We start from the raw sequence: 23,637 nt of genomic DNA, 5'->3' as shown, positions 1-23,637 counted from the left end.
GAAAAACTGAAAAAGAAGATGATAGTGCCCTCAACAATATAGGACAATCACATCCCTACCTTCATATTCCTAAAAGCTATATTCTTAAAGGAATCCAAGCTTACAGACTTTTGTCTGGCTGCCACATCATACTAGCCTCATATTAAATTTGCTACAAACCTCTGGATATTTTCCAGAACTAACATCATTCTATGCTACATACACCTAATGTTTGTGAAGTTGATGTTTTATACCCAAATGCAAGACTTTACATTGGTTTTTTTGTTAAACCCTTACCTTCCATCTTAGAATCAATGCTGTATATTGTTTCTAAGGCAGAAGAATGGTAAGAGATAGGCAATGGGGGTTAAGTGACTTGCCCAGGGTCACAAAGCTAGGAAGTATCTGAAGCCAGATTTGAACCTAGGACCTCCCAGTCTCTGGACCTGGCTCTAAAATCCACTGAGCCACCTAGCTGCCCACCTAATTTCAGCCTAATGCTATTATCAGAAGGATAATACCTAGACCTCATGGTTGGAGAAAGTCTTGTTATCTCAGGAAACATACCTCTAAGACTTTGATTGATCAGACTTTAATCACATCTAGAGCATAATTTAATCAAATGTTAGTCACTCCTCCCAGGAGCCACTTAAATCTAGATCTTACCAAATGTTAACCATTCCTCCCTGTTGTGGCTGCCTTCTCTGAAAACTCATCCCCATATAAGTTTACTTAAATTCACTTTCAGTTCCTCTATCCAGATTAATGATAATTATGTGTAATGTGGCTTACTTTAGTAGCAGTTTCAGGTTGACCACTGTGAAATTCTTTTTTTATCCTGACTGTCATATTAGCTAAGACTCCTAGTTTTGTAGCAACTGACAATTTGAAGAGCAAGCCATCCAAGTCACAGAAAAAAACATCGAACAGCATAAGGTCTCTAAAGATCTATGGGATAGGGGGCAGCTGGGTGGCTCAGTAAATTGAGAGCCAGGCCTAGAGATGGGAGTTCCTGGATTCAAATCTAGCCTCAGAGACACCTCCTAGCTGTGTGACCCTGGGTAAGTCACTTAAGCCCCATTGCCTAGCCCTTGCCACTTCTGCCTTGGAACCAATATATAGTATTGATTCTAAGATGGAAGGTAAGGGTTAAAACAAAAAGTACTATGGGATAAGACCACTAAAGAAATTAATGGACATTAATCTATTAACAGTGACTTTACAACTGTTGCTGCCTGGTTTTAACTCTACATAGATGTCCTTTCCCAGGTTAAGTTCATCACTTCTGATTTCTTGATTTGTTCATTCTCTTCATAACCCCATTTGGGGTTATCTAGGCAAAGCTATTGGAATGGTTTTTTCTCCAGCTTATTTTACAGATGAGAAACTGAGATAAATAAGATTAAGAGACTTTCCTCAGGTCCCACTGCAGGTTAGGTATCTGCGACAAGATTTGAACTAAGGTCTTTCTGACCCCAAGCCAAGCATACAATTGGTTGCAGCCATCTAGCTTGCCTCTAATCTTATTACCAAGCTAATTCAGACCTTGAGGGATACCACCTCTCTCAGCATGAATGGAGGGCAGGAGGGTGGAGTATAGAACTCCTCCCAGTGCCTTCCTTAATAGAATATAAAAACTGATCTTTGTGCTCACAGTACTTTCCATCTGCTGCCCAGTCAGGTTTCATCACCAAAGAACAAGATGCCCTGGTACAGATTAACTACCAGTTATTCATCTCACTCTTTCCAGCTTCCTTTTGTGTGCTGTCTTCCACTATTAGATTGTAAAGTCCTTGAGGGCAGAGACTCTATTAATTGCATCCTCAGGTACTTAGCAGTGTCAAACACAGGAGTTAATATTTATTGGAATCCTGTATTATTCTTTCCATCCCACTTGTAGTCTCAAATTTATATCTCTCAATCTACCCAATACCATGATTCACTTATACTAACTTAGTAATTGTCAAAAAGGAAATTAGATTAGTATAGCAAGACCTGGCCTTGAGGAAACCATAGTGGCTCTTTGTAATCACTGTTTTCCTTTCTAAATGCTTGCTAATTATCTCTTGAATGATAAATTTAAGAATTTTCCCAGAAATCAAAGTCAAGTTCACTGGTCTCAAGTTTTCAGACTTTGTTTTTTTCCCTTTTTTTTTGAAAATCAAGATAATATTTGCCCTCCTGCAATCTTGGATAATGCCTCTGCTTTCCATAACCTTTCAAATATTACCAATATCTGTCTGTTCTTTCAGGATCCAAAGATGTATTTCATTTGAGCCAGATGACTTGAATTCATCAAGGTCAGATATTGCTTTCTCTTCTTAATTATCTTGGGAACCAACAAGATATTTTTCATTTTTGCTCTGTCATTTCCATTGTAAAGATAATTCTCCTTAGCAGATAATATGAGTTGAGCAACTCTGCTTTATCACTCTAGGGAAGACAAGCAGTTTCTTCCTTTTCAAAGTGTCCAACTCTCTTATCTTCAAAAAGACTATCAAGTACCACCTCATATCCATCAGATTGGTAAAACTGACAAAAGAGAGTTAAATGACAAATGCTAGAGGGACAATAGGAAAAAATAGATTAATGCATTATTGGTAGAGGTGTGAAATAAAAGTATTTGGAACTAAAAAAAAAAAAAAAAAAAAAAGTATTTGGAACTATGCCCTAAATGCTATTAAAACAGTGCATACCCAGTAATACTACTGGATCTATACTACTAAAGAGATCAAAGAAATAGGAAAAAGATCCCAATTTACAAAAATATTTATATTGTCTTTTTGTGGTTAATACAATAATCTCCTCAACTAGTCTTACCAACTAAATTCTCCTTCAGGTCACCTACATAATTTTCTCCTCCTTCTTAGTAAGGTCAAGTCCTTGTCTTTTTCTGCTCTTCTTGTGCCTTCTCCTATAACTTTCTACAGAAGGCCCAAATGATTCATAAAATAGTGTCCCTAAAAAGCACTAATTCAAAGCTACATTGACAGAAATATTCCAGGTTCACTCATTTCTTATAAATCCCCACTCCCTTAATATAATCTGTTAACTCTTTATTATTTAAGGTTTTCTCAGCCTCAAAATAAACATTACTTTAAAGGTTTCCTAGCATTTTGGTTTGTTGTACCACTAAATAGCAACCAGATTAACTTTCCTAAAATCAATCAGGAAGCACTGACATTGAGAAAAAGGGAAAGTAAAGCCAAAGGTTATTCATTAGTTAATTGTTGGGAGTCTATAACAAAGTACCTTAAGATAAAAATCAGTTTAATACTTTGTTAAGAGTGCCATTTACATAACCATACAAAAAGACCTGTATGAAATTCAGAGATATTCCAAAAATTCTTGTCACTTATCTAAAAAAAGATAAGCACATTAAGCTTATTGAAGGAATAAAATAATCCCAGCCTAGCACAACTATAGATATTCTTGGACACACAAATATGAAACAAAAATGGTTTCAACTTGTGTTCTTAAAAGTCTGATGAACTACTTTGAAGTACTTTCCTAAAGAGCCATTTTTACACTCCAACCTATACATGGTACTGTGGCACCCACACATGTGGCTCACACATACACAGAACAATACGAAAGTCAGAGGCCAAGAGAAATTTTAAAAAGCACAAACCAGGGAAGAAAAGAAATTCCACCAGTGAGATTATGACGTATATTTATTTATACCTCACTAGCCCTTTCTCATCTCACCTCCTGCTAGTACTGTCTGTGTAAATGAAATTAACTCTAGCCCATTCATAGTCAAAAATCTACTTACCCTAGGCATCTAGATTATATCATCCCCACCTCCCTCAAAACAGGAGTGGAGATAAGTTAACCACAGGTGACAATAAGTATCAAATCAAGAACAAGGGACTGCCCTTTGGGCACTCCAAATCAGTGTAGAGGCTGCCATTGGTCCACTTGAATTAGAGGTGACCCACAGGAAATGATGAGAGACACTATCTCTTTAAATATGTGGGTTACAACCTGGTTCAGTTAGTTCAGGAGTGGAAGGAGTTCCGGAGTTCCGGCTTTGGACTTGGTGTTGAAGGTGCTGGGCTGAGACCTCAGGCAGCTTCTACTCTGAATTGTCACGTGGGTGGGTAAGTTAGGCTGACTTCCTTGGCCTACCTTGGCGGTTCCAAACTCTGCCTTAAGTAGGCTTATAACCTCTCTGATTTCTAAAGTCTTGTGGCTTGTAATCTAGTTTAATTAGGCTTTTAAGCCTCTCTCTCAGTCTGGACTGGCCTCTCCCTCTCTATATTTACCTACCTTTTACCTTCCTAATTGTAAATAAACTACCTTAAACTGGATGCTGACTTGGGTCTATTTTAATTATGGAATCAATCTGAATGGTTGATTCCTGGCGGCCACACTTTAAATACATCTTTATAAATACCTAAAATCTCCCTCTTACATATCTTCCTACAAACTTATCCCCACTAGAAATGGATTTGAGGGGCCAGCTGAAGATGGGGAAAGGGAAGAGAAACATCCTTCCACTTCCACTATCTTTCCTGTAGATGAACTTTACTACAGTATTTCTGTCCACTATCCAAAGCTTCAGGAGCAGAATCATGCAATCTCTGAGTTTTAGGGATTCTCAGTGATCATCTAATCTAAGATTGTCCAAAAAGAAACAGAGTGCACTGGACTGTACATAAGGATCCTGCTGTGTTCACATATTGACTTGGAAAACCATATTAACAGATACTATGTTTTATTGCTTTTATATTTATTTTGTTAAATATCTCCCAATTACATTTTTTTTTTTAATTTTAAACCCTTAACTTCTGTGTATTGACTTATAGGTGGAAGATTGGTAAGGGTAGGCAATGGGGGTCAAGTGACTTGCCCAGGGTCACACAGCTGGGAAGTGTCTGAGGCCAGATTTGAACCTAGGACCTCCTGTCTCTAGGCCTGGCTCTCAATCCACTGAGCTACCCAGCTGCCCCTCTCCCAATTACATTTTAATCTGATTTGGCTTCACTCAAGAGTGTCTAACACCTCTAAATTAGTCCAATCAACCGCTTAATAGAAATTCCTTTTACTACAGTCCCCAAAAAATGATCATCCAGCTTCTATTTGAAGATCACCAATGAAGGGACCATTACTTCCCAAGACTAGAAACCCCAGAGTTTTCTTTTATTAAAAGAAAAAAGTGGGGAAAGAGGATAAAAAGAAGACTTTCTACCACCCGCTGTGTTCCCTATTGCTACTATAGAAAAACCTCTAAAAAAAGTTCAAAGGCAGGTTTATTTCAGGGACAAAAATGGTAGGAAAGAAAACTGTTCTATGTTTTTGCAATGAGATGGGGAGAAGGGAAATCCTGGTCAAAAGTAAGTTGTGTGTAGAGTGGTTCTTGGGGAGTATGCACCCCAGAATCACTCAAATGAGCAGACAGGAGTAGTGATAGAATTAGACAGATAATGCAGCCTTTATTACTAATTGTGAAAAGGATGGGGGCACTACTCTTGAGTGGCTGACTCAGAACAATGTACAGGGATATACAGATGAAATCAGAATTTTTAGAAAATCAATACAGTGCTCCTCTTTACCCACTGGCACTTGTATGTGATATATTGCCTATGTACCTTATATTTTTCTTTATTTTGTCCTTCCTTCCTTCCTCTCCCAAAGTTCCCAGCAGTTTCTGAACCATGGAAGTATTCCTTAAGTTTACAATTTCTAAGTTGAGTCAGGGTTTAGACATGGCCAGGGTCTTTCAGCCAGAAACATTTATTACCACATAGGGGGTTAGGTTCTCATAGGAATCTCTTAAACTGTAAATATCCATCACAACTTAGCTTCTAGCCTTTTAACCTTTGAAATGCTGATTGAAAATACTTAGAGCTATTAGGGATCAATAATAAAGAGAAGAGGAAAAATTTTTGTTTAGCCCCATTTGAAAAGAGTTCTAATTAGGGCAATTAAAGGTTTATGTAAAAAGCTGCCTGGGGGAAGGATGGGGGTTTCTTTAAACTAGTGATGGTGAACCTATGGCATGGATGCCAAAGATGACACACTGAGTGCTTTCTGTAGGTACTCACCCACCATCATTAGTAGAAAGGCAGAGCTGCTCCCCTCCCCCTCTCCATCATGCCTGATGACATTTTTTCACATCCCTCGCTTCTCTGCCCAGCAGCCCAATGGAAGTGCACAGGGGGTAAGGTAGGCAGTTCACAGGCAGCAGAGCTGGAGGGGAGCAGAGCACTCAGGCCACTCCCCTCCCCTTCTCTACACTCACCGAAGCCATTCCTCACTTCACCTGCCCCTCCACCCAACAGCCTGATGGGAGTGCTTCCTCCCTCCTCTGTGTGGGATAAGAGGGGAAGGGCAGAGCATACCCAACATGTGGGGGTGGGGGTGGGGAATGGCACTCAGTCTCTAAAAGGTTTGCCATCACTGCTTTATACTCTTCTTTAGGAGAGATTGGTACTTCAATTCCTCTTCTGAAGGGCCCTACCTTTTACTAATTCTCTATTGGGAAGTTGCCAATCTAAAATTACTAATATTGCCTTTATTGCTATATTAACTAACATATTGGAGAATAATATATAATCTTTAATCCACACAGTAGTAACAATACAAAGACAAGCAGACCATATCCTTAGGACTACAATCATATTTAAGGGCCAGAAAAGAATTTAGAATGATAACTGGCCCACTCCCCTCATGGTAACTGGCCCATTCCCCTCATTTTGCACTGAAAAAGACTTGGTGATGGCAGTCAGCTCAATAACAGTAAAGTCCCAGACAGTTCTTACACCAAATCCCCTTCCCACCAAATTTTCTGTAGAGAAAGGGATATATATACCCCTTTCTCTGTCTTTACAATGACTAATTACAATGACTATTCAGTCACTTACCACCTCTTCAGTATTACAATAGACTCTTAAATGGTCTCCCTATAATCAAGTTTCTCCACAATCTAATTCATCATCCTACATGGCTATTTTCCTAAAGCACATTAATGATTATACCCACATAGCTATCATTTGGGGAAGCAACATCTGTGGAGAAGGGGCTAGTCATCCCCAACTTCCATATGTTGGGTAGGCAAATCAACCTAACTTAAATAGCCTGGTATCTGGCAGGTAAGACAGGATGTCCCAGACAAGTTAAACCACTACAACTACCTTGACTATCAATCATCTTCCCTCAAATACAGACGAAGACAGTTCAGGCTCCTGAATCTCAACTATCATCTTGGGAAGCAACACCAGTAGTAATGCAACCTGGTAACTGCTCCTGCAGGGGGCTAGAACCACGGCTACCAAAGAACCAGAAAGTAAAGTTCTTGACACTAAAAACCTTGGCGCTGTCAAACACTTTAATATCAGAAACTGATAAGATTTTATCAGAAGAAATAATATTTGTTTTATTGCTGTATCACAATGTAATATAGAGAGTGGGGGTCACATAGTTTTAAATTCCCTTATCCCAAACACCTTTCCTCAAATTATCCCCATTACAACAAGGACCACGGGCCTTTTCTATAACTTAAATCTTCCATGTGTTGGCTTCCTCATTAGAAATGAAAGACCTTGGGAGCAGTGACTTTTATATTTGTGCTTTCCATACAGTACGCACTTAATAATGATATATTCATTCATCTAAAAAATGTGTGTGTATATATTTAATGAATATATTTTATATAATATGTAATAGATATTTATATATATGTATATATAACATACTACGTAGTATATGTTATATATAGTACTATATGGTCCAGTCAGACTGGTCTATTCCCTTTTCTTCAGAGATGATAGCATATCTCCCTTCTTCATACCTTTACTTAGCTTTTTCTCCTGCCTGGGATGCTCTTCCTTAATTCTATCTCAGAATCCTTGATTTCTTTTAAAACTCAGCTTAAGCATCACTATCAGGGTATCAGGTCTTTCCTGAAAACCACTAGATGCCAGTGCCCATCTCAAGACTACCTTGCATTGTATTTGCTTATTATTAAAGCCTAAAAAAAAATAAGACTTTTTAACCACCCTATATAAGTGTATATACACACGTATTCATACACATGTATGTTCTACCTCTCTTAAAATATAAGCTCCTTGAAGAAAAGAACTGTTTCACTTTTGTCTTTATATCTCTTCACTTGGCCCAGCATCTAGAACGTAGACAGTGCATAGCATCTAAGAACTTGATTTGTATAAAGGAGGGAAGAAATCCCATAATCATTTACATTTTTTCAGGAATATGTAAAACCCTTGCACCTCAGTTTGTTCACGAAAGAAGAGAAGGATATCAAGGGTCAGAAGTGAATAAGGAAAATATTTCACCTTTGGAAACAGTTTCAGTGAAGTTAACAAGGTTAATAAAAAGGGCAAGCTAAGTGTAGGAAACATCTAATATCCTATTCTGATAGAATATGAAGTAAATGAAAGGAAGAAAAATGAAATTAAGGTTGCAAAGTTAGGAGAGAGACAAATGGTAGGTAGCTTAAATGCAGGCTAATGAGTGATTTTATAAACAGTGTGAGCCCCTGAGAGTTTCTAAGCAGGTGTTGACATATAGAAAGATCACAGAAATAGTTATAACACCAGATAACTAAATTATATGGATGTTAGCAAATGATGCTACCTTGAGGGAATAAATTCTATTCACTTAAAAAGCCTATGTGTGTTTATACAAAAATATTCACAGCCATGCTCTTTGTCTTGGCAAAAAAAATTCGAAAATGAAGGGGTATCCCTCGATTGGGGAATGGCTGAACAAATTGTGGTATCTGTTGGTGATGGAATACTGCTGTGCTATAAGGAATGATGAACTGGAGGATTTCTATATGAACTGGAAGAACCTCCAGGAACTGATGCAGAGTGAAATGAGCAGAACCAAGAGAACATGGTACACAGAAAGTGAAACATCGTGGAACAATCCAATGTAATGGACTTTGCTACTACAAGACAATCCCAAGGAATTTATGAGAAAGGATGCTACCCACATCGAGAGAAAGAACTGTGGGAGTAGAAACACAGAAGAAAAACATATGGCATCATTTACTTATATGGATATATGATTTGGGGTTTTGGTTTTAAAACATTGCTTTATCGCAAAAATGAATAATATGGAAATAGGTATAAGTGATTACATTTGTATAATCCAGTGGAAGTGCTTATTGGCTCTGGGAGGGGGGAAGGAAGAGGGTAGGGAAAGAAAATGAATCATGTAAACACAGAAAAATATTTTTTAAAAAAGAGAGACTTGGGTTCAAATCTCAATTCTGACACCAGTCATATGATTATAGAGAAACATCAACCTCATAACTTCAGTTTCCTCATCTGTAGCACTAGGATAATAAAAATTGTGGTGCCTATCTCAAGCTGTGAAGATCAAATGAGAATAAATATTAAGTATTCTTTTTTAAAAAGCATTTGTGCTAACTCAAGAGATTAAAAATGTGAATGATGACTGAATATCAATGATGAACAGTATCAGAATACTATTTTTAGGCTATCTTACTAAAAAAACTAACTACTAAGTGCAACACACTGAATATTGCTGTTATATTTTAGTATTACTATTTATTTCTATCACTTTTGTTCACTGTTTACAGTAAAACAGTAGCATGAGAGTATTTCTTTTAATTACAAAACTAAAGCTTAAATTCAATTTCTCTACCCTCCTTTGACATGAATGAATCATTTGTTTTTACTATTTGGTTCAGACACAGGAAAGTAACTTTAAAATGTGTAATCAAATATATTTTCATATCATAAAAAAGTAAGCTGATTTATAAATAAAATGATATCTAAATAACATAACCATTTTCTTTATCGCTTAGTCTTTATTTATTAAGACAGGTCTCTCTATCATGCCCAAACTGGAAATGCAGGGGCTACTCACAGCAACAATAGCTTGGACTGGCTTGTTTATGACCTGAGCTGCTGCTTAGACATTCACTGCCTCAGGGGATTCGCCATTTTAAGGACAAATTTTGTGTGGGATACCCAATCCACACAGCCCACAGAAATTCGGAACTTCTGAATTCATGTAGCCTATGTCAAACTAAAAAATTATTTCCTTTTGGCTCAAATTTTACTTTTTAAGAGCTTCATTGGGTGGCCCATTAGTTTCAGTATTCAGGAATAGGCTGAATCTATATTCATGGTGTTTTGGTCCTTAATTATTTATCTCAAGACTTCAGGGTTATTTTGTTTTGCTTTTTCTGGCTGAAGTTACATTACAGTCTAACCCTAAAAGTTATTTAAACTAAATAGGCAAGTGTACATGTTATCTGAAGAAAACTGTATGACAATTCATATAATTGGATTTTTCATGAAGGTTAAATATACTGTATCAGAGGACTTTAGGGCAGAAAGGGACCTTGGAAATTATCTAACCAAAGATAAGTAGATAAGAGGTTAAGTGACATGTCCAAGGTCAACAGTAAAGAGCAAAAACTGGATTCAAAGTGTCAGGTTCTTTGACTCTCCATCCAGTGATACCTCCACTACATTACCAACTTATTCATTAAATAGTGCAGTACTGTATAATCAAAGAACCAAATATGAAATTATAGGCATACGGCTAAATATGAACTTAAAGGTCACTTTGATTTAGATAAGAAGTCAAAAACAAGCAAAAAATATACCTAACATCCTAGACATATCTGGATGTTTCAAAGGAATGACCCTGAAACAGTATTAATGAAGGTTAACATTCACCGAAAGCAGTCAATGCAGATATTGGTTCAGTGTAACAATTTTTAAACAAGCACCAAACCCTTTCAAGTCCAAAGTTGTGGGGGATAGAGTTGGGATCCTTTTCTTTACCTGACTGATATAGGGAGGAAATATTGTGTATTCATTTTTGTACTCTAAGGATGACTTTTTAAAAAGAAATCATTCTATTTTCTGATGAGAGAACAAGTGGGTCTTCTCCCACAGGCGCAGAAAGTCGCACATCCAGAGGCTTTGATGACAGAGGTCAATGTCCTTGGGTTACCTAGACTTTACACACAGTAGGTACTTAATAGATGTTTGTTAGGTTTGTTCTCGGTCTCAGACACGCTTCTTTCCCGGGGGTAACTTGAGTGGAAAGCAGGTGGGAAATACTACTTAAGTCTTACCTAGCACTCTCTTCCCCCAAGGATGACAGGGACGCCCCAGACAGAGCCCTAGGATCTAAGGCCACCTGCAGAGCAGGGCCAGGAGTCCGGTGGGCTCCGCCTCCGGAGGTTGTCACTTGGGTCTCACCTTCTCCCATTGATCCAGGCAGAGAATGGCTAGGCCACCACCCCCACTCCCACCCTCCCTCTCCTGGCACCCCTGTCCCGCGCCTCCTTGAACGCCTCCTGAACTCACCATGGCGCTGGAGCAAGGTGATCCCACCTTCTGGTTCCCCCGGAACAATACGGAATCTCTCACCTTCCCGTCCCGGAATTTCTGACTCCTTCCAGGAGTGGGGGGGTCTTCCGGCTCCAGTCGGAAGACGAGAGAACGAGGGACAGGAAGTCCCGCCTCCCCAGGCACACGCCAAGCTGACCCTGCGGCACGCAGCCAGCCAGCGGACGCAGGGGCGTCTGCCTTAAAAAAGAGACGCCCGGAGAAACCCCGAGACTTCTACGAGGGGGAGGGGCATGCGTCGGAGGCCGTAGGGGCCGGCGTCTGCGCCGGCGCCTGGGAACTGGCAGGAAGGAGACGGCAGTTGCCGAAGTAAAGGTACTGGAGGACCTGCTGGCGCCCAGGCTCCCTGGCGTGTGAGCATGCGCGTGCTCGCGGCCGGGAGCCCTAGGAAGGCTGAGGGGGGACGGCGGTTTCTGATGCTGCTGATGTTTGACCCCCGAGGCTAGGAGAGTGATCGGACTCTTCTCTTTTCACTGTTGGCTAGAACAGTTTCCTGCATTCCTCTCACTCCCATGATTGCCACACCTGAGCAAATACCTTGTTCACTGCACTGCAGGCTGCCTGCCCTCCTGCCTCCGCCTGAAATACGCTGCTCGTACTTGTTCTCCTCCGGAACCTCACAAATACCTCGGGTTCCCAGATGGCGAGCTTTAACTGTATGGACACCTCCAGCTCTGTGGCCTTCCTCTCCACCTACTCTTTTCTCCTAGTGACCTTCTAGGAGAAGTCCTTGTTTGACTTCCCCCAAAGCCTTCTCACGTTGGCGGGGAGAAAGCTAGCAAGGTTGAATCTCTGACTTTGACAGATAATTTTTAGTTTACCGAGACTGGAAGGAGCCAGGAATGGGTGAGGAGTCAGTCAATTAACATTTCTTAAATACCTGCTACTTGCTAGGCACCGTTAAACGCTGGGGAAACAAAAAGAAATTGACAGTGCTTCCCTCACAGAGCTTACAATCTAATGTAGACAACATACAAAAAAATATGTACGAAGCGTGATAAATTATACACTGACAAAAATTGACACCTGACTGGAACATATTTAGAGACAATTTCAAAGAAAATGCCCAATTTAGAAGAAATACATTGTCCCAGATTTTGTCAGATCCTTTAGCTCAAATTCTTCCTTCAGTATTCTTTGGGATGCACAGATGATAATTGTGCCCCACTACCAAAAGCATTGGATTTAGACTTAAAGGTTTTGGAGTCAAATGTTGACTCTATTATTTACTATTATGTGACCTTGAGCAATATTCTGATTTTGTTTTCATCTATAAAATGAGGGAGCTGAGTTGGATTAGATAGCCTATAAAGTCCCTTCAGCTCAACAATACTCAGGTCATTCCCAAATATACTTGGGAATTTGGAGGCACTGATGCCATTGGAGATGATAAAAGGAAAAGCATAGTGATTGCACCCTACCTCCTCTCTTCAAATGCTTCAAGTAAACAGTAGTATCACTGGACATAAACAAAACAAAACAAAACAAAAAGATCAGCTAATTAATAGAAAGAGAAAGATACAAAGTAGGTGATGATGTAGAATGATAAGGAAGACTTGTAATTGTAACTTGTAATAGTAATAGAGATAAAATGATGAAATTGGGGCTTTCTGAGGATGCTGATTATTGTAGGAATCTTCACTAAGCCCCCTTTTTTCCCCTATAAGGTGACATAGGCTCAAGGCAGCTATACATAATGGCAGTGATCATTTGAGAGCTCTCTGAAATTGCTTCCTTTTGAAAGCAGCAGCCACCTCCATAAAAAGGTATGGAAAGGAAGAATTTATGAGTTAAAAGATCTGACATCAAATCTGAGACAATGCATTCTTCTAAATTGGGCATTTTCTTTGAGATTGTCTCCATATATGTTCCAGTCAGGTGCAAATTTTTGTCAGGATAAAATTTATTCCTGCAAAAATGAGGCCTAAGGGAAATCACAACTAGATGTCTTGCTGCTTAACTGTTTATTGCTAAAATCAGAAGTTTCTACACTGGTTCCTGTTCAGTACTCCCACTTTTTGTAGCAATGATAACATCTGGTTAGTATCCTTTAATTTCAGTTGACTGGCTGCCCCCCATCACAACAAATTACTAAACAGATCCCTAATAAAATGGGACCAAATTATGAGCAGTTTGTATCCATTTGTAGAAGTTGGTATATTTTACCTAAACCATTTCATTCTGTGGCATGCAGTAGCCCCACAAACCTCAGGGGAGTAATAGGATTTACAGCCAAAAGGGACCATAGAGATCATCCAACTTCCCATTTTATAGATAAGGAAACTGCCTGCATATGAGTTTCTAGTTTTACCATAGGCAGAGAAAAATTCTTAAGAAGAACAAAAGCAGAAGGGGAAAGTATGTATTATTTGGAGTTAGGGTGAGAGAATCAAAGTTGAAAGAAATTGTAAAATATTCCTTTCCTTTTGTCAATCATTATTAAACACCTATGTGCTAAATAAAGGGGATGTAAGTACAAAAAATAAAATGATCACTCCTCAGAAGGAGCTTACATTCCAAACAGTAACAAGAAAAGGATGAGGGAGGGGGGGTTGGAGATTTAATATTTGTATACAATATATAGTTTATATGTACACAAACTATGCTATAATATATTATTCGACATTGTTATTCAGCCCTTTCAGTTGTGTCCAAATCTTTGTGACTCCATTTGAGGTTTTCTTGACAAAGATACTGGATTAATTTGCCATTTACTTCTCCAGTTCATTTTTCAGGTGAGGAAAAGAAACAGTTAAATGATTTGCTCAGGATAACACAGCTAGGAAGTGTCTGAAATCACATTAGAATCCATGTCCTCCCAACTCTAGGCCTGGCACTCTACCCACTGTACCACCTAGCTGTCCCTGATGACTGAATTTCAACATAATTTATATAGCATAATCCTTTGTTGTCCTGTGTATTATATTTTATACATTTAACATTCTCAAAATGAGTCCATAGTTTTCACCAGACTGACAAAAATGGTCCATGGCCCCCCAAAAAGGTTAAGAACCATGGCGTCCCATGGTTCCATGGATCCAAAGATCTTTCTCTCCTACTTTTCATTATGATATTCTTCAACTTATAAAATCTATATTTGTGTCTAACCTATTTGCTAGCCATCGAAATGCCTTCCTACCTATAAAGCCCATGATTTCCTTGAAAGCCCAACATAACAGCCTTCAAAAGCCCTCTTGACTAACCCTTTCCACACAGGGAATTCTCCATAGCTTTTAAGCATACAACTTGTACCATGTTATTATATATTCATGGTTTTATAAAAAGCTTTTGTAACTGCCTCTTGTTTTATTTATATCTTATTTTTTCTAATTAAACTATAAACTCCCTGGAGGTTAAAGGAACTTGTTTTCATTTGTATTCTTCCATAGCACAGACTATAATGCAATAGGTTCTCAATAAATACTTTATTGATTAAATGAGATATTTGTAAAATGCTTAGCATAGTGTCTGGCACTAAGTAGTCAATATATAAGTACCTATCCCCTTCTCTTGCTCCTTTCCCATTATTGAATTAATTCTGTATGATTTCTGTATATACCTTCATGTACTTAAAGGCAATAAAATTGTTCTTTTAGCTTTTCTGTCTTTCTACCAAAAAGTTCTCTCTAGTTGTGAGAAGATCTGTTAGTGACAAAACAGGCCACTCAACACTTATGTTGCTATCTTTCAAATAGATAAAAATGAAAATCTATCATATTTAACAATTTTTAAAGCATGTATATTCTCATTTGTTCCTTAAAACAACCTCTTAGGTTTTTATTTATGGGTTTTATGGATAAGAAATTGAAGCCTTAAGAGCTTGAAAATAATGGGTTGAAACTAGATCTCTGAAATATCTTTAGTTCTAATACTGATTCTATAAATTGCAAAGCTGGGGCAAGAGCCCACTGGACTTCTAGCCCAGTACTTTTTCTGTTATATCACATATAGTTGCTCTCTGACTTATTCTGACCCCCTTTAAATAATTACTTTCCTTTGGACTTGTTTGTTTTCTAAGTGTAACTTATTTTGATTCTAGTTAGTATACCCTAAATTAGATATAATACTCTGACAAGGGGGCAGCTGGGTAGCTCAGTGGAGTGAGAGTCAGGCCTAGAGACAGGAGGTCCTAGGTTCAAACCCGGCCTCAGCCACTTCCCAGCTGTGTGACCCTGGGCAAGTCACTTGACCCACATTGCCCACCCTTACCAATCTTCCACCTATGAGACAATACACCGAAGTACAAGGGTTTAAAAAAAAATAAATAATACTCTGACAAAAATCCGACCCTAATCAATGGCTTTATATAACCTTCATTTTAAACAGCTTCTACCTCTCATGTCACATCATTCATGTGATTCTTTTTGCTATCTTTCTTGGACTTGTTCAAGGTCATTTATTACTAGAATATCAAAAAAGGCCTTATGAAACAGTTTTATCTATAGTGTTTTTATGAGAGTATAGTACCAGAAGTCCAATGTATTTGGTATTCCTATTAGCCTCTAAATCTGTTGTATTTGGTTAACTATGCCTCCCTTCATATTAATTTGTGGTGGTACTTTTTTTGTTATTAAATAAATACAAAGTTGAATATTAAATACAAATGTCCAATATACCAGTCCCCACCTTTGTTTTAAAAAAAGTTCATCCCTTCAGCTACCTCTCCACCTTAGCTAAACCAAATTTGGATGATGGTCCTATTTGTTTTCAAAAGAAAAGGATTTCACAAATTATTTCAGCAACTGATTAATATGAAATGTCTTATTCTCAGGACATACAATCTTCCTGTTATTTAAACTAATCATTCATTTGTTCAGTGGCAATTATCTTGGTTATTGCCTTTATAGTAATCCTTTATTTACCTTTACTGACCACAAAGAAGATCATCATTTACTCTTTCCCCCTTCTTACCAGGGAAAATTATCCTGATATTTTAAGTGTTTTTCTTATCTAATTTTTTCCATTTTTCAATCAATTATGTAGCTTCCTAATACTAAGATAATCAGGTCACAGTTTTCAGAACAAGTTGCCTAAGTAAAGGTCTAGTTATTCCTGAATATGACTCAGATTATTATCGTTAAATAATCCTATGTCACAGAAGCATAGAATTTAGTTTTGGCTAGCCATTGGCTGTCACTAGTTTTAAATGGCCAATTTTCACTATCAATTGCAAGTGTAGAAAATCTGACTTTATAAACATTACATAAAACATTGTTGATATAGTATAAAAGTTTCTTATCTTTAAAATGTTCATATTATATGTGGTCATAAACAATTCAGAATGATGTATGAGTGAGTGAATGAAAAGGTATTTATTAAACCCTTACAATATTCCAAACACTGTGCTGAGCCTTGAGACTATAAATAAAAAAATGAATTCATCCCTACCCTTAAGGAGCTCTCATTCTAGTTGGAGGAAACACTTAAAAGTAACATCCAACTGCAGGATGGATAAGAAAACCTCGAAATTCTTAGGGTACCCTGGCAGGGGAGAATGCAATGCTCAGGGGATTGTAAACTGTAGTGTGTGAAATAGAATTCTTTACTCTATTATCTATCTTGAGTTAACACTAACTTAGTACCTCACTAGACTGTAGGCAGGATTAACTCTCCTTTGTCTACCTTTTGACTGAACCAACAAATGTTTGAAATAGATGGAGAAGTTTACAAGTCACATACTAAAATGGGTGGCAAATCCAGAAACTTGTGAATCCTTTGATAAGAGTTTACACCTTCAGAGGCCTTTGATAAGAATTGACACCTTCAGCATCATAAAAACAAGCCTCAAACTCCCTCAGAGCAGATTGTCTTTGAGAAGATAGTCTGAAGAGAGTATCTTTTGGAGATAGTCTTCAAAGGAGCTTTGCTGGAGACTTTGGCTTGGATCTGGGGCTTGGAGCTCAGCTTCAACTTGCACTCTGACTTTTGGACTACTTCATGGGGTGAGTGAAAGGCTGACTCCTTTCCTCATTTCTGGAGAGACTAGCTTCCATCTTGGAGGGGGCCATGTGGTTACTCACTACTGGCCTTCCTGGTTGAGAGCTAATTAATCACTGTCTGGATCAAGATAGATAACTTCTCTAACCTCTTTTTTTATCTACTTTATTATTTTCTCTCCATTTTGTAAATATTTGTAAATAAATTTCTGATGAGATATAATAAATATTGGCGACCACATAATTTCATCAAATTATTGTCCAGCCATTAAATTTAACCCTTACAAGTGGCAGGACAGATGGTAAGAATTGATGGTCTCATCATTCTGGATTAAAGTTAGTAATTCACTGCACATCCAAATAGCGTGAACTGCATAGGAAGAGTATATCTCACAGTGGCTCAGAAGGTCATGGTAGAGGAAGGCTCTGGATTGCCTCCTAAGTAAGTCATCAACCTGTTGGGAGGAAGAGAGGGTCATTGGAAAAAATGTTTAGTGGGGTTGTTCCCCATAGCATCTACTCTGTTGGGACCTTCTATGGCCCAATTCTATCTGGGCAGTGGAGAGGGGGGGCTACTAGGGAAAAGGAAGAGAGTGGAAAGGACATTTGTCTTTTTGGATGCATGCCTAATTCATTGATCTGTTCTTTTTTTCTTTTGTTGTTGAAAGGTTTTTGAAATAGCTTTTCTCAAAAGACTTCTTTGACCTAGATATCAGGAAAGACTAGGTTCAAATGTAGCTTCAGATGCTTACTAGTTATGTGATTAGGAAAACCTCTTAATCCTTTAAAGCCTCAGTTTTCTTTTTGGTAAAATGGGAATAATAATATCTGAAGTCTTGTTGTTCTAAGTCTCAAAGGTTGTTGTAAGATAAAGTAGTTGACAGATGTTAAATGCTTTATAAACTTAACTGACATTTACATAATGTTAATAACAATTAAAATAATAACATTGGAAAATTACTTTAAAGATATTAGTGATGGCTTAGAGTCTCAAAAGAGATTTCCAAAGGATTGAAAACAAAGCTTTCTTAAAAAGCAGGTTTTCAGAATCCTACTCATGCCACCAACTTTGGAATTAAAATTGGACTTGATTATGCAGGTTATTAAGGGAGTATAGTAGAATTATTGTTTTTTAGACCTGTCATTCTTTGGCATAAACATATTTCAAGATCCCGATAATTGTTTGAACAACTAAACTTTTGTAATCTGGCGTGTACTTGAATAATTTTTGATATGTATTATCTATACTAAAGCTTTGTTCTGGTTGACAAAATGTAAGAAGCACAATATTTTCTATATTGCCAGACTTGGTGAACTGCAGTTATTTCATAATTGTCATGTCATTGTGCTAGGATTCATGGGTACAGATTTGTCAATGTAATGTCAAAAGTGACTCAGTAAAATCTTAACCATTTTCTTCTTAAGTAATATAAGTAATTATGGTGAAAGTTCTACATATCTAATTTTCCGATCTATTTACTCCTGCTTGCCCTATCTTTATCTGCTCACATTAATATTCCTATTAGACTTTCATATTTCTCTGGCTCTTTGGTAAGTTGGTTAGTCAAAAGGAAGCTAGATATAACGCTGGACACCTTCCCAGTTTTTCAGGTCACCCTCACACCCAAATCTGAGAATACCAAAGTGATGACTTTTAACAATCTGGATTTTAAAATGTAACTGAACTGAGCATAAACTTGAAGTCAATACTCACTGCTTCTATGAACTTGATGGTCTTGATCAACTCCCCTAACCTCTGAACTTCAGTTTCCTTAAATGAAAAGGTTGAACTAGAAAGTCTCTCATATCTATCCAAATTCTAGATCTAAGTTCCTAATGTCACCCCTGTCCCAAAGCCCATTGGGAGTCTCTCATTGATGAGATGAAAGTTCTACTCTGCCTGAGAACTTTAGTCCTCAGCTAATCTCCACTTTGAGATGCTTAAAGTGAGAGTTTCTCTTTCTGAGAATTGAGATGTCTAATTCTATGGTCCTTCAAAAGCTACATAAGGACCATCCTCTGGATTCACATGGAGCCTTGCTACACATGTGGGAAAACCCACTCCATTCTCTGCTACACTAAAAATAATAAAAACAAAAGAAGAAGAATCATATTTATAGAGAATTATTCTGGGGAAATTTGTTCACTTTTACCCTTTATTATCATAATTATTTATTGAAAAAAGTTCTACTACTTCTGTCCAATTTAAACCCTCCATTTTATCAAATAAAACAAATAAAACATTTAATGTAATGGCTGAGTGATATAAAACAAAAAATTTCAATGAAATGTAGTACATAAAGCACATATCTCCACATTTGGAATTTCACAGGAGGAGCATTTCCTGTTAATGTGTGCCCTATCTATAAAGTGGACTAGGGCAGGGACAAGATTAGTAACTGGAGCTCCTGCTCTGGGTGTAAATCTCTCACTTGTAGATAATGTAAAACATTTAGGGAATATTTTCTTTAAAAGATTCATAAGGTAGGTAAGCCACAAGCAGCATGTTCATCTCCATCCTCATTTTGGCTTCCTTTTTTTCTGAGTTTAGAGGTTTGTATGCATATGCATAAAATATAATTCATAGGCTCTCCTGTTAATAGAAACTTGTACTTACCGGAGCATATAACACTATACCTCCATTGCTTTGGGGATTTTCTAATGAAATCAATGTCTATTCTTCATCCCTTGTACCTTAGTCACTAAAGCAGGAATATACCTTCCCTCTAAAGAAAGCAAAACCTCTTCTCAAGTTTCTCCCTGCTGCCACCATTAATCACACCAAATGAGTATTTAGAGTCCTCTGGATTTTCTTTTTATATAAAGAGGAACAGGTTTATAAATAATATCAATAATGATAAACAACTGGAAAAATAAATCATTTATAAGTAAACGGCTTCCTTGGTTTCCTGCAGTGGAGAGCAGGATGGGCTTGGTTGGCTAAATTCAACTCTCTCCTAAAAGAAGATATTGTCCACTAGTTTAGCAGGGAAACAGATTTGAGCTAACCTGTGTTTAACAAACAAGTGAAGAAAAAAGCAGAGCTCTCTCTGGCTAATCTTACCAACATGCCTCATCAATTCTAATCAATGGGAAGCCTCAGTCTTTAGCTTCCAATCCTTAACATGATTACATGAGTTTACAGGATCATAGACGCCTCTTTTGTGGCAAAAAAGAGGCAACCTTCTACAAACCTCTCATTTCTCCCTTTGCACACCCTTCCCGAGCATTTGAACAAGATGGATTGTGAACTCTTCTGGCTTTTCAGAAATTTGCAAAAACAAAGCCAAAATCAAAAGTTTGAGATAATGTTACCCGAGTCTCTCATCATCATAGTAGCAACATCTGGGCAGGAAGCCAGGAAATACAAAACCCAAAAATACAATTTTAAAAACAAATTTCAAATCTTCTAAAACATGCCAAAAGGAGCATTTTATATTTTTCCTCTTTCAATGTCAAACTTTTAAAACATCAACTATAGTCATTGCCTCTGCTTCCTCAAATGCCTCTAACTTCTCAAAGCCTTATAATCAGACCTTTGACTGTACCTTTTAACTTAAGCTGCTCTTTGCAAGGATACTAGCAGTCTCTTAACTATTAAATTGGAAAGCCTTAGTCAACTGATTAAGTGAAATGACCAGTCTTGGTCTAAAGATGATGAACAGACCTTCCTACTCTCATTAGGAAATTGCACAACTACAGAAGTAAATGTGGAGTGTGCTTTCATTTGCATAAACCAGTATGAGTTGGTTTAAAAGTTTTTCTTTGTTAGAAGAGAGGATTCAGTGGTGATGGAAAAGGTGACTAAAAGAATGAGGGATTCAGGATAAGGGACAATGAAACTGGTACAGTTGAACTGGTTCACTATCATGTTTGGGTTTGGAAAGAAGGAAAGTGAGGTGGGATAATAATCAGAAAAGCAGGTAGAGGTGGGACCCATAACCAAAATGAACTACTAACTCTTCTTGAATTGGATCTTCCCTCTGCCCCTTCTGTACGCTGTTCTCCATTCATTCCCTCCTCATTTCTGCCTCTCAGAATACTTGCCTTTTGTCAGGGCTTAGCTTAGACAACCCCTCTACTCAGAAGACTTCCCTTATCACACCAATTCCTAGTGGAGTTTTTTGTTTGTTTGTTTTTTGTCCTTTCTAGTTATCTTGTGTTATATTTATTTGTTTATATTGTTTTGTTCCTTTCCAGCTCTCTCAAAGGCCAACATCATTTTGTTTTTGTGTAGTAACCCTGAGGCATAGTGCATCCCATGAATTAGTTTTTTTTTTAAATTTTAAACATTTATTAATATTCATTTTTAACATGGCTACATGATTCATGCTCCTACTTTCCCTCTCACCCCCCACATTCCCCCCACCCATGGCCGATGCACATTTCCACTGGTTTTGTCATGTGTCCCTGATCAAGACCTATTTCCAAATTGTTGGTAGTTGCATTGGTGTGGTAGTTTCGAGTCCACATCCTCAATCATGTCCACCCCAACCCATGCGTTCAAGCAGCTGTTTTTCTTATATGTTTCCTCTCCTGCATTCCTCTGAATGTGGGTAGCGTTCTTTACCATAAATCCCTCAGAATTGTCCTGGGTCATTGCATTGCTGCTGGTACAGAGGTCCATTACATTAAATTTTACCACAGTATATCAGTCTCTGTGTACAATGTTCTTCTGGCTCTGCTCCTTTCACTCTGCATCACTTCCTGCAGGTCTTTCCAGTTCACATGGAATTCCTCCAGTTTATTATTCCTTTTAGCACAATAGTATTCCATCACAAGCATATACCATAATTTGTCTAGCCATTCACCAATTGAAGGACATACCCTTCTTTTCCAGTTTTTTGCCACCACAAAAAGCGCAGCTATAAATATTTTCATACAAGTCTGTTTGTCTATGATCTCTTTGGGGTACAGACCCAACAACGGTATGGCTGGATCAAAGGGCAGGCAGTCTTTTATAGCCCTTTGAGCATAGTTCCAAATTGCCAGCCAGAATGGTTGGATCAGTTCACAACTCCACTAGCAATGCATTAATGTCCCAATTTTGCCACATCCCCTCCAATATTCATTACTCTCCCCTTCTTTCATTTTAGCCAATCTGCTAGGTGTGAGGTGATACCTCAGAGTTGTTTTGATTTGCATTTCTCTAATTATTAGAGATTTGGAATACTTTCTCATGTGCTTATTGATACTTTTGATTTCTTTACCTGAAAATTGTCTATTCATGTCTCTTGCCCATTTATCAATTGGGGAATGGCTTGATTTTTTATACAATTGCTTTAACTCCTTGTATATTTGAGTAATTAGACCCCTGTCAGAGTTTTTTGTTATAAACATTTTTTCCCAATTTGTTGTTTCCCTTCTGATTTTGACTACATTGTTTTTGTTTGTACAAAAGCTTTTTAGTTTAATATAATCAAAACCATTTAATTTACATTTTGTAATTTTCCCTAACTCTTGCTTGGTTTTAAATTCTTTCCTTTCCCAGAGATCTGATAAGTATACTATTCTGTGTTCACTTAACTTATTTATAGTTTCCCTCCTTATATTCAAGTCATTCACCCATTCTGAATTTATCTTGGTGTAGGGTGTGAGATGTTGATCTAAACCTAATCTCTCCCATATTGTTTTCTAAATTTCCCAGCAGTTTTTGTCAAATAGTGGATTCATGTCCCAAAAGTTGGGCTCTTTGGGTTTATCATACACTGTCTTGCTGATGTCATTTACCCCAAGTCTATTCCACTGATCCTCCCCTCTGTCTCTTAGCCAGTACCATATTGTTTTGATGACTGCTGCTTTATAGTATAGTTTAATATCTGGTACTGCTAGGCCCCCTTCCTTCACATTTTTTTTCATTATTTCCCTTGATATTCTTGATCTTTTGTTATTCCAAATGAAATTTGTTATAGTTTTTTCTAATTCAGTAAAGAAGTTTTTTGGTAGTTTGATAGGTATGGCACTAAATAGGTAAATTAATTTGGGTAGAATGGTCATTTTTATTATGTTAGCTCATCTTACCCATGAGCAACTAATGGCTTTCCAGTTGTTTAGATCCAGTTTTATTTGTTTGGAAAGTGTTTTGTAGTTGTTTTCATATAATTGCTGTGTTTGTTTTGGTAGATAGATTCCCAAGTATTTTATATTGTCTAGGGTAATTTTAAATGGTGTTTCTCTTTCTACCTCTTGCTGCTCTAATGTGTTGGAAATGTATAGAAATGCTGGTGATTTATGTGCATTTATTTTGTATCCTGCAACTTTGCTAAAGTTGTTGATTATTTCTACAAGCTTCTTAGTTGATTCTCTAGGATTTTTTAAGTATACCATCATATCGTCTGCAAAGAGTGATAGCTTAG

The 23,637-nt window shown here is 37.6% G+C and overlaps 1 protein-coding gene across 1 annotated transcript in view; it reads right to left on the bottom strand.

Moving 5' to 3' along the window:
- The window catches only part of TMEM161B (transmembrane protein 161B), a 95,230-nt gene extending 83,872 nt beyond the window's left edge, over positions 1-11,358 (bottom strand). Inside the window, exon 1 of the mRNA XM_044657658.1 lies at positions 11,304-11,358. Within this exon, the coding sequence (XP_044513593.1) occupies positions 11,304-11,306 (3 nt within the window). The 5' untranslated portion in view covers positions 11,307-11,358. The remainder of the gene's footprint in view (positions 1-11,303) is intronic.
- Between the last annotated feature and the right edge of the window lie 12,279 nt (positions 11,359-23,637).

The sequence above is a fragment of the Gracilinanus agilis genome, chromosome 1, assembly GCF_016433145.1.
Source record: "Gracilinanus agilis isolate LMUSP501 chromosome 1, AgileGrace, whole genome shotgun sequence".
NCBI lineage: Eukaryota > Metazoa > Chordata > Mammalia > Didelphimorphia > Didelphidae > Gracilinanus > Gracilinanus agilis.
The sequence above is the reverse complement of the archived record's forward strand: the minus strand, read 5'-3'. Positions and strand labels throughout refer to the sequence as shown.